The sequence below is a fragment of the Scyliorhinus canicula genome, chromosome 19 (genome assembly GCF_902713615.1).
Source record: "Scyliorhinus canicula chromosome 19, sScyCan1.1, whole genome shotgun sequence".
NCBI lineage: Eukaryota > Metazoa > Chordata > Chondrichthyes > Carcharhiniformes > Scyliorhinidae > Scyliorhinus > Scyliorhinus canicula.
Genome location: NC_052164.1, coordinates 16,597,946 through 16,610,036, shown reverse-complemented (window position 1 = coordinate 16,610,036; position 12,091 = coordinate 16,597,946). Strand labels below are relative to the sequence as shown.

Sequence of the window (12,091 nt, the reverse complement as noted above, 5' to 3'; positions counted from 1 at the left end):
GTCCCGAGTATTTCCCTCCCTTGGGGCAAACAAGCGGCGCAGTTCCTAGTGCATTTGTATTTTTAATGGCTTTATCCTGAAATGCAAATGTTCAAAGTGAGTCAGTTATTTTCATGCACGTTAGGAACTTAATGTAACTGGCATTCACAACTTCCAGTTGGGGTTCTTGTATTAAGCTACATTTTCAGACATTTCAACAGCAATTGTATGTTTTTTTGATGAGTAATGATCCTTCCAAATTTTATTTTTCACTATTTGCCCTGACATCTGAGTTTTGTTTATCTTCTTGCAGATTTTTATCAATGCTGGAGGAAGAGATTTATGGCCAAAGTTCTCCAATCTGGGATTCTGATTTCACTTTGTCTGCTGCGGAAGGAGTGCAACTGGGACAACAGCCAGGTACCTGCGTCTTGGATTGGATTTTGTTTATTGTCACCTGTACCGAGGTACAGTGAAAAGTATTTTTCTGCGAGCAGCTCAACAGATCATTAAGTACATGAAAAGAAAACAAAATAAAAGAAAATACATAATAGGGCAGCACAAGGTAGACAATGTAACTACATAATCGCCGGCATCGGGTGAAGCATATAAGGGTGTAGTGTTAATGAGGTCAGTCCATAAGTGGGCCGTTTAGGAGTCGGGTAACAGGGGGAAAGAAGCTGTTTCTGAGTTTGTTCATTGCCGCAGATATGCCCTCTCATGGGCATCACAGGACTTAGTGGAGAGCCCCAACAGTGAAAATTTGTCTGCTTGCCCTGTGGTCTAGTGAAATATGTATAACCAATTTGTGGGTTAGGCAAACACTAGCCATAGTTCAGCACTGACTGGCAGTCACGTTTAGTGATGCCACGAGATAGCTGGTGTTTGAGATGCAAAACCCCTTGCTGGTGAGAGAGGGTGCTCCTCCAAGGGCAATACTGCAACATCTTGATTCAGAATATCATGAACTATAAAAGTGCATCTTGTAACCTTGCAAGTCTTGGTGCTGAATCTAAATCTGATATGAAAGGTCTTCGTTACCCAATACTATTTTTAAAAATTCTTCCATACGTTGTGAACACTGCTTGCAAGACTAGTATAGTTTATCATCCCTAATTTCCCTTGAGGCGGGGTGGTGATTTGCCTTCATGAACCATTGCTGTTCAACTGGTGCAGGTACGCCCACAGTGCTGCTCAGAAAGGAATTCCAGGATTTTAATTCCACGGCAATAAAGGAACAGCAATATATTCCAAGTTAGGATGATGTGCTCCTTGGAAGCGAACTTTAAAAAAAAAATTTAGTGTACCCAAATCATTTGTTCCAATTAAGGGGCAATTTAGCATGGCCAATCCACCTACCCTGCACATATTTAGGTTGTGGGGGCGAAACCCACGCAAACATGGGGATAATGTGCATTGGAAGGGAACTTGTATGTGGATATATTCCCATGCATCTGCTGCCCTTGTTCTTCTTGTGAGTTTAGAAGGTGTTGCCAAAAGAACTTTTGTGGGTTGTATATAGTACTGCTGTCACTGTGTGCCAGTGTCAGGTGGTGTGAATGTTTAAGGTGGCAGATAGGGTGGCAATCAAACGGGCTGCATTGTGCTGGGTGATGTCAAACCTCTTTGGTGTTGTTGGAGCTGTGCTCACTCAAGCAAGTGGATCGTGGTCCTCGCTTGTACCTTGTCACGAGTGAGCATGTTTTGGGGATTTGAGAGGTGAGTCACTTACTGCAAGCTTCCAAGTCTCTGACTTGCTCTTGTAGCCACAGTTTTTGCATGGCTGGTCCAGTTCCGGTTCTGGTCAATGACAACCTCCAGGACGTTGATAATGGGGGTTCAGCAATGGTAATGTCCTTGAATGTCAAGGGGCGATGGTTGGATTCTGTCTTGTTGGAGATGGTCATTGCCAGGCACTTGTGTGGCGTATCTGATGCAATATCTATGTATGGTGTGGTATATATTGTGTGGTATCTGGTGCGATTCACCCCACAATGTGTGCTCGTTATTTTGGGGATCTAAGGGCATTCATCGTGCCCAACAGAAAAAGGTGGTAACAACCACAGTTTCTCATTCAGAAAGTCTGTATCACACCTGGGATAAAATAAGTACAGGTGTAGAATGAGTGAGATCTAATTACCAAAAAGTACATATAGTACTTTAGCACAAATTTGTTTGAAAATGAAAAACAAAAGGCACAAATCAAAAGAAATGCCACTTACTACCCATTTCTTACATTCTATAATTTTGTTGCAAGTCCAGGAACTTGATTTGGGTTTTTCATTTTATTGATAATCCAGGCAGTGTTTTGAAATATGCAGACAGAAATCTGATCGTACAAAGAGCACTGATGGGTGTTCACAGCTTTCAATATTGCATGCTTAGCATCTAATAAAATGGGTTCTTTTGGATTGGTAATGTTATACATATTATAAAGTAGCATGTGGGAGACATATGAGGCATAGCAGCATGCCTGTTAATTCCTAACATTCATAAAGTACGATAGATTTTTGTTTTAAGCTGCACCGGTCCTTGAAGGATTAATGCACTTTGCCCATACTAATTTGAAGCTAGAACTGCACTGCAGATATCCAATAGTGCTCAAGGACTGTCTTTCTGGTTGAATGTGCATCACTAAATGTAGCTTGGACATCAGATCATCTTCTACAGCATATATTTATTTTATGACGTGATGTATTTGTTCACAGCAACTTTGTGTTTTACAAAAATGATTTTTTACCACTGACATTTTATTTTTCAGCTGTTAGTCCATCCCCAGTGCCTAGTATCCCTACATCAAGCAGAAACATCAATTGTAGCTCAAGTCCAGCATCCATTAATGTTGACATGGGGGTTTCTGAGCCAGAACCAGGTAATTACTTTGTTACTGTGAACTGAGTCTTTTAATCTGATAATCGTGTTAGAAAATTGTAATGCAGTTACATAACTAATGCATGTTTTGCATGTAAAGTGATGGGCGCTAGAATTCTTTCTGCTTGTGATCATATATTGTAGGATGAGGATTTTTAAAAAGTATTTAAAAAAAATTTTGTCTTTCAAGTTAAGGTATCTAAGACATTCCATTGAAAACAGACCACAACTGATACAGCAGTCAATTTAATTAATTTTGGATCTGAGCTGGCTTTGTAGTGCTTGGTACTTGTCGAGCAAGGATGTGCCATTTATTATAACAAATGGAAAGAAGCAAATATGAAGTGCCAGATAATGGATGATGTGTTGTAGCATTACTTAGATATTCAAGGCTTAACCTAGCTGTGCTTGCCAAGATCAGCTGCTGTTCGCATCATGTTTGCTGCTTTTCTTGAAATGTAGTTCTACATCTTAAACACATGGTGGCATCAACCCTCTATTTATCAATGTTTTAAATTATTGCCAACCTATATCAAAGCAATTATTTTTATAGAAACTGCAAAGTGGTTGGGGAATTCATCTTTTAATATGGTGACCCGATGGGCCAGTTTTGTATACTGAAGTGAAAGAGGGAACTGTTAATCCCCAACAAATCAACTTTGTGATTCCTGTAAATGGGTTACATTGTGGCTACTTTGTCTGATTTAACATCGAGCACAGCTACAGATCTATTTGATCCAATTTTTGGCTGTATGCGTAGTGATCCTTTTCTTGTCCTTCCCCATAACATCTCAAAATCCTTGCTGTGTGATATGTCACTCAAGGAAGGTGGGACAAGTTTTCTCCTGCTTGCTTCTTTTCACTCTTCCTATGTTGTACATCGCTTCCTGCTTGGAGGATAGAATTGACTTATTGCAATGTCTTTGTTAGTGTCATTCTAATAAATTAGAACAAAGTAGGATGATTCACCCATGAATTACCTTCATTCTGCTTGGGTAGAACTTTGCTATTTTATGTTTCCTCTTCCCAAGTGACCTGAGGGGAGCTCAGCCTGTGGACTCTCAAGAACAGAGGAGGTGCCCTGCTCCGAAAAGATGATGGATGATAAATGAATATTCTGACTGGGAGATACTTGCTTTCTTCAATTCTGCCACCAGTTTTCTCCAATTTCTGCTCCTGGACAGTAGTGAATCCTGGACATGGTGAATCCTGCTGGGATGTCATTTCACTGGCGCCAATGGCTGCATTTTGCTTGAGAATCTTGGCAACTCGGGTCAGTAGGTTAGTTAGCAGCAGGGTCATTATAGCTAATGCCAGCCTTGTTGTGATCCAATGGCTAACAGACATGAAGTTACTGAAAAACAGTCAGGAAGAAAAGCCACAGCGAATACAGGTCAAGCTATTTCTGCAAACCCAAACAGTGAATATGTGAGATTGCTGTAACGTGGTGGCATCTCGGTCCAGTCTATCCAATAACTATGCACAAATGCTTCCAGTCAGAGTACTCCTATCATCAACTTTGGCTGAGATGAGTTACTTTAAAGACAAATGATTGATTCTGTCACTTGTCTGGAGCTATGAATCGTATGAATTTACCTGTTTACTGAGTATTCAAATATTTTAAGCTAATTGTTTGTCCATCACAGGAGAGAAAAGGAAAATGTCTGAAACTATGACCCTAGAAGATGCAAAGAGGATGCGTGTGATGGGTGACATTCCAATGGAGCTAGTTAATGAAGTAATGTTGACTATCACAGATCCAGCAGCTATGTTAGGTCCAGAGGTAAGTCACTGCTTGAGATTATGAAATGCATATACTAGCCTCATCACATTCATCCAAGGAAAGGAATATCAGTCAATGTACCTTGTCCTGAAAGAAAATGTGCATTGATATTAGCTGCATGAATAAAGTCTGGACTGGGATCAATTGGGATGCCATTTTGTATCTCGACTATTTTTTTTGTTCCGTGTCCAGTCTCCTCCCAGCTACGCCCTCCACCACTTTAACAGTTTCATGTTTCGTCGCCCTATCTGTCATTTTCACCATGGACATCCAAAGTCTCAATAGCTTCAGCCTCTAGGACAACCTGAGGGCGCTGCGCTTCTTCCGTGAATGGAGATTCCACCAGTCCTCATCCACTACTGCGCTCCTCCCCACGTTGCACACATTGAAGAATTAGTCCTTTGGCTACACTCACTTCTTCCAAATAAAAGGTGTTACAATGGGTTCTGGCTACGCTTGCCTTTTAATGGGATTTTTTGAGAATTTCTTGTTTCAGTCCTCTCAATCTGGTCCCACTCCTCATCTCCTTTTTTTGTGGTACATTGATGACTGTTGGAGGTATTTAGGGACAAAGAAGCAGGGTTGGTTTCCTCATTTCGTCCCACAAACTGAAAAGTTTAATCAACCGTGCTTCCAATTTCTACCCGTCCCTCGCCTTCACATAATCCATCTCCAAATCACTCCTTAGACCATAAGACCATAAGACATAGGAGCGGAAGTAAGGCCATTCGGCCCATCGAGTCCACTCCACCATTCAATCATGGTTGATTTCAACTCCATTTACCCGCTCTCTCCCCATAGCCCTTAATTCCTCGAGAAATCAAGAATTTATCAATTTCTGTCTTAAAGACACTCAATGTCCCGGCCTCCACCACCCTCTGTGGCAATGAATTCCACAGACCTACCACTCTCTGGCTGAAGAAATTTCTCCTCATCTCTGTTCTAAAGTGACTCCCTTTTATTCTAAGGCTGTGCCCCCGCGTCCTAGTCTCCCCTGCTAATGGAAACAACTTCCCTACGTCCATCCTATCCAAGCCATTCATTATCTTGTAAGTTTCTATTAGATCTCCCCTCAACCTCCTAAACTCCAATGAATATAATCCCACGATCCTCAGACGTTCATCGTATGTTAGGCCTACCATTCCTGGGATCATCCGTGTGAATCTCCGCTGGACCCGCTCCAGTGCCAGTATGTCCTTCCTGAGGTGTGGGGCCCAAAATTGCTCACAGTATTCTAAATGGGGCCTAACTAGTGCTTTGTAAAGCCTCAGAAGTACATCCCTGCTTTTATATTCCAAGCCTCTTGAGATAAATGACAACATTACATTTGCTTTCTTAATTACGGACTCAACCTGCAAGTTTACCTTTAGAGAATCCTGGACTAGGACTCCCAAGTCCCTTTGCACTTTAGCATTATGAATTTTGTCACCGTTTAGAAAATAGTCCATGCCTCTATTCTTTTTTCCAAAGTGCAAGACCTCGCACTTGCCCACGTTGAATTTCATCAGCCACTTCTTGGACCATTCTCCTAAACTGTCTAAATCTTTCTGCAGCCTCCCCACCTCCTCAATACTACCTGCCCCTCCACCTATCTTTGTATCATCGGCAAACTTGGCCAGAATGCCCCCAGTTCCGTCATCTAGATCGTTAATATATAAAGAGAACAGCTGTGGCCCCAACACTGAACCCTGCGGGACACCACTTGTCACCGGTTGCCATTCCGAAAAAGAACCTTTTATCCCAACTCTCTGCCTTCTGTCTGACAGCCAATCGTCAATCCATGTTAGTACCTTGCCTCGAATACCATGGGCCCTTATTTTACTCAGCAGTCTCCCGTGAGGCACCTTGTCAAAGGCCTTTTGGAAGTCAAGATAGATAACATCCATTGGCTCTCCTTGGTCTAACCTATTTGTTATCTCTTCAAAGAACTCTAACAGGTTCTTCCTTGACTTCTCTATCTTCCTTTCACAAGTTCATCAATATCCATTATACACTCACCAATTCCCATATCTACCTTGATTTTGCTTCTTCCCATCCCTGATCTTGTAAGGACTCAAATTCCTTTCTCCTGATTTTCTATGGTTGTTGCATCTGTTCTGACAGTGCTACTTTCCATATCCGAGCTTTCAATATTTTTTTTTGTTAAAGATGGATTCCCTACTACTTTGACCATACCACCTCTTCTCTCACCTCTTCCCCTCTTTGTGAATTACAGTAGGGTTCCTCTTGTCCTCTACCCCACCGGCCTCTATATTGAGTGGATCATCTGCCATGATCTCATAGAGACTTATAAAATTCTAACAGGAGTAGACAGGGTAGATGCAGGGAAGATGTTACCAATGATAGGTGTGTCCAGAACCAGGGGTCACAGCCTGAGGATTTGCGGTAAACCATTTCGGACAGAAATAAGGAGACACTTCCTCACGCAAAGAGTGGTGAGCCTGTGGAATTCATTAACACAGGAAGTAGTTGATGCTAAAACATTGAATATATTCAAGAGGCGACTGGATATAGCACTTGGGGAGAATGGGATCAAAGGCTATGGGGAAAAAGCAGGATTAGGCTATTGAGTTGGATGATCAGCCATGATCGTGATGAATGGCGGAGCAGACTCGAAGGGCCAAAAGGCCTCATCCTGCTCCGATCTTCTATGTATCTATGTCGTCTTCATTTCTACCTGCCACTACCTACGTTTTCCCCTCCTCCACTTTCAACATTTCAAAGTGATCATTCCCTGCGTGACATCCTAGTCCACACTTCGAACACCCTGAAAACCATTCTTCCCCACCCATTGCATCTTCCTGGCCAGCATTGGAGATGTATTAATGCTCTATTACCTCTTCCTATCCTAATGTCCCGCTCCCAAACACCACTACCAGGTGAAATTGTGAGTAAAGTACTTCTTTCAATTTGGTATGCTGCATTAATTGCTCAGTGGGGATACCAAATACAGATTTGGTGATTGCTCTGCGGAACAACTTGGCAAATGTGACCCTGAGTTTCCGGGCACTTGTCATTTCAATTGTCTGCCTCGTTTCTACTCTTGATCTTTTTTTTGGCCGTTCTAATGAAGCTTTTTCTTTTGTTTAAGCACTTTACAGCCTCTAGGCTCAAATTTGAGCTCAACCAGTTCCAATCATAATTACTAGTCCCATTTTTTGGACTGCAATTGTTGGTAATAATTCTGCTGTTTCCATTCACACTTGTAGACCCAGCTATTGTTTCTACTTTTATCTCAGTATCACCATCTATTCTGTCTTGTTTTCCACCCTATCAAATATCACTGTCTGCGTAGGTCTGCACGTTCCCCCGTATCTGCGTGGGTTTCCTCCTGGTGCTCCTGTTTCCTCCCACAAGTCCTGAAAGATGTGCTGTTAGGTAATTTGGACATTCTGAATTCTCCCTCCCTGTACCCGAACAGGAGCCGGAAGGTGGTGACGAGGGGCTTTTCACAGTAACTTCATTGCAGTGTTAATGCAAGCCTACTTGTGACACTAATAAAGATTATATAAATGTTTTTTCCTCACTTATCCTTACCCAACCTCTGCATTTGCTTAAAAGCTGTTACACCGTTAATATTTTCCATGACTGATGGAAGACTATCAGCCTGAAACATCAACTCTTATTTCATTCCATTAAAACTGAGTATTTCAACATTTTCTGTTTTTTATTTCTGATTTATAGTGCTCGTAGTATTTTGCTTTTGTTTTACATGTTGGAATTTGGATGGGGTAACACAGTGGTGCAGTGCTGCCTTAGGTGACGAGGACCCGGGTTCGATCCGGGCCCTAGGTCACTGTCCATGTGGAGTTTGCACTTTCTCCTCGTGTCTGAGTGGGTCTCACCCCCACAACTCAAAAAAGATGTGCAGGGTAGGTGAATTGGCCATGCTAAATTGGCCCTGAATTGGGGGAAAAAAAGAATTGGTTACTCTAAATTTAAAAGAAAAAAGTTGGAATTTGGTCATGTTAACATCCCAAAACAATCATTTTTAAGCTTTGTCTCCACCAAAATGTATTTCTATTTCTTTCTGCTAAGTGACTGAGAAATTGGAGGTGTTCAGGGTAGCACCGCTATCGTTTTTTTCTTTTGGGTGTGTTCAACCTCCTTATCCAGAGGAAACTAATGGACGGGAAATTCACTGTGTTGCTTTAATTTACAAATAAACTGTGGATAACAAATGAGTAAATTGAAGCCACAACATCCTGATTCCCATGTCTTGATTAATTGTTCGGATAAGGCTGCAGTAACATTTCTGTGCTAGTTCATCTGTTTTTCTCTGGAGAAGAGTCATACAGACTCAAAGTTAATTCTGTTTCTCTCTCCACAGATGCTGCCAGAACTCCTGACTTTTTCCAACATTTTCAGTTTTTCTTTCAGATTTCCGGCATCCACAGTATTTTGCTTTTATTGTCATCAGTTTTTCTTTAAAACAAATCTCTCCCTGTAAGTTTTGGCAGATGAGAAACTATTGAGCCAATTAAAAGTTAAAACCATATCCGTTGATCGTCGAGAATTTTAATGCATCTTTTATTCTTGGGTTTCTTTCAGACAAATTTGTTATCTGCAAATGCAGCTCGCGATGAAGCCGCACGCCTGGAAGAGCGGAGAGGTGTCATTGAATTTCATGTCATAGGAAACTCACTTTCTCAAAGGTCAAATAAGAAAATAATGATGTGGTTGGTTGGCTTACAAAATGTTTTCTCACACCAGTTACCACGAATGCCAAAAGAGTATATCACACGGCTTGTCTTTGATCCGTAAGTATATTTGAGTACTTCATGATGCAGCTTTCTTTCATAAATGCAATTTCCATGTTTTTTTTCAAGCAAGTATTTTTTCGAAAGGTCCATTGTACTACAAGTAGAAAAAATAGAAGTTCTTATGTGCTGTAAGGTCAACTGATGTCTCTGGTTTTGTTTTTGGTCACAATTAAAGTATTCAATGAACTTGGATGAAACCATTTTGAAGTTTATTCACAACTGGAAATAGGGATAATTCTGTTATATTTCAAATGAAATTTTACATGCATTTCTGAGGACCATATCTAAGTTATTTTAGGGAATACGTCATCTTCACAAATATATTTTTATGTTGCTGTGTGTTACAAGAAAAGGAATTTTATCCAATATGTGTTCACTTGAATGAAATGTCACTTCTTTAAATCAGAGTATTTAAAATTCACAATAAAAATAATTATGCATTTGATGGTCTGCTCATCAATTCTAATTATTGCTTCAAATCACAATTTATGGTGATATTTTAGGTTGTGTTCCCTCAAATAGGAACCAGCAAGTGTTACACAGTTACTTGTGTAAGCATCAGAAGTAATTTTTAAATTGGAACTTAAGCTAAAACAAAAATGATGATGTCTGTGTTCAAGTAAACCTTCCAAACCCAGTTTCAACCATTGTGTGATGTGTGTCACATCCTGTTCCGACAGAAAGCACAAGACCCTGGCTCTAATTAAGGATGGTCGTGTCATTGGAGGGATATGTTTCAGGATGTTTCCCACCCAAGGTTTCACAGAGATTGTATTTTGTGCTGTCACGTCCAACGAGCAGGTGAAGGTAAGGAATGGAGTGTGAGCCAGTGATTTCTAATGTTAATGCAAACAAACGTCTTTGGTGCATGCAAGTGATGGAGTTTTCTTGGCTGCAACATTTGTCTGTAACATTTGAATGAAAGTGAACCTTCAGGTTAGTAACTCTGTAACTATTATTTCGGAGTAAGAAGCTGTACAACATCAGGTTAAAGTCCTACAGGTTTATTTGGAATCTCGAGCTTTCGGATCGTAGCTCCTTCATCAGGTGAGTCACCTAATGAAGAAGCTACGCTCCGAAAGCTTGTGATTCCAAATAAACCTGTTGGACTTTACCCTGGTGTTGTAAGACTTTTTACTGTGCCCACCCCAGTCCAACGACGGCATCTCCACATCATTATTTCTGAAATTAACCAGCCAATTTGCTGTAAAATCTTGGTCATACTACACTTAAATTAATTCATTAGCATTCACCAATTTATAGTCCACCACGAGGTTTTGGGTTATTTTAAGAGCCCCAAGATTTTTGTTGGTCTTTTGTTTATGTCCAAATATAATGCCCTTTTGCATCTTTTCTTTAGCACTATTAGCACTCGCTGTAAGTCTATGCATAAACTTCTCTATACCTGTCTTTGACTTTCTTACCCTCAGCCCCCCCTTGTATGTAGATCTCCTAAGAGGGGAGATAACCAATGTTTAAAATGTATGAGGTTTTAAAATGCGTAACATCTTTACATTGGAGCCACATTAATTTTAGATGACAGTAAAGCATTTATCAAGGGTACTAATAATGCTGGGTAGTTACCCAGATTAGATACTGAAGATGTCCCATCTTGTTGCTGTATGTACCTTATTATTACAGTTATGCATCACACTGAAAAATGAGCAGTGAATCAGAGTTGACTGAGTTGACCATGACAGTCAAGTTTAATCCCGTTAAGTGCTTCTTTCCCTGACTTGTTTGCTTCAAGCGGGAAAGTTCATTCTGAACTTTGCATAGTACATATTCTATCTCACAAAGCAGTTAGTGAACACCGTGCCAACGAGTCAGCGTTAAGATGCAGACCACAAAGGAAAATAATGCAATTGACTGTCATCTAAAATTAATGTGGCTCCAATGTAAAGATGTTACGCATTTTAATACCTCATACATTTTAAACATTGGTTATCTCCCCTCTTAGGAGATCTACATACAAGGTTTGACTGACATTAAATATCCCTACCAGTTTCACAACAATAAAAGTTTCAGACCATTAGCTGATATTGAAAGGACAAAGCGTACATATTGGGCGTGATTCTCCGCTCCCCACGCCGGTTGGGAGAATCGCGGGCGGGCTGGGCGAATCACGACACGTCGCCCTGGCACCCCTCGCGATTCTCCCCCCCCCCCCCCCCCCAAAATGGCGTGTCGCGGAATCGCCGTGCACTGTTTTTCACGGCGACCGGCGATTCTGCGGCTCAGATGGGTCGAGCGGCTTGACGAACCCGACCGGTTCACGCCGGCGCCAACCACACCTGGTCGCTGCCGGCGTGAACATCGCGCGACAGGTAAGTCGCCTGTGGGGGGGCGGAGGGAGGATCGAGCACCACTGGCGTGCTCAGGAGGTGACTGGCCCGCGATCGGTGCCCACCGATTGTCGGGCCGGCGTTTCTAAGAGACGCACTCTTTCCCCTCCGCCGCCCCGCAAGATCAAGCCGCCATGTCTTGCGGGGCAGCGGAGGGGAGCCAGCCAACCTGCGCATGCGCGACTGACATCACTTGGGCGCCGCCGTCACGTCATTCCCAGCGCGCCGCTTTGACGCAAGCGTCAAGGCCTGGCGGCCGAGTTTCTTGCAACGCCACTCCTAGCCCCCTGGGGGTGGAGGAGAATAGGGTGCGAGGAGCGGCCTCCGACGGGTGAACTCGGCCGAGTTCA

The 12,091-nt window shown here is 42.0% G+C and overlaps 1 protein-coding gene across 2 annotated transcripts in view; it reads left to right on the top strand.

Annotated features, from left to right (window-relative positions):
- kat2a (K(lysine) acetyltransferase 2A) overlaps positions 1-12,091 on the top strand; it is a 41,927-nt gene that overhangs the window by 17,407 nt on the left and 12,429 nt on the right. For both annotated transcript variants that reach the window (XR_005458129.1, XM_038778469.1), the window contains exons 7-11: positions 293-399; positions 2,741-2,851; positions 4,497-4,633; positions 9,185-9,393; positions 10,077-10,203. Coding sequence is in view for 1 of the 2 variants with exons in the window: in XM_038778469.1 (XP_038634397.1) it covers positions 293-399; positions 2,741-2,851; positions 4,497-4,633; positions 9,185-9,393; positions 10,077-10,203 (691 nt within the window). In the remaining variant the exon portion in view is untranslated. The remainder of the gene's footprint in view (positions 1-292; positions 400-2,740; positions 2,852-4,496; positions 4,634-9,184; positions 9,394-10,076; positions 10,204-12,091) is intronic.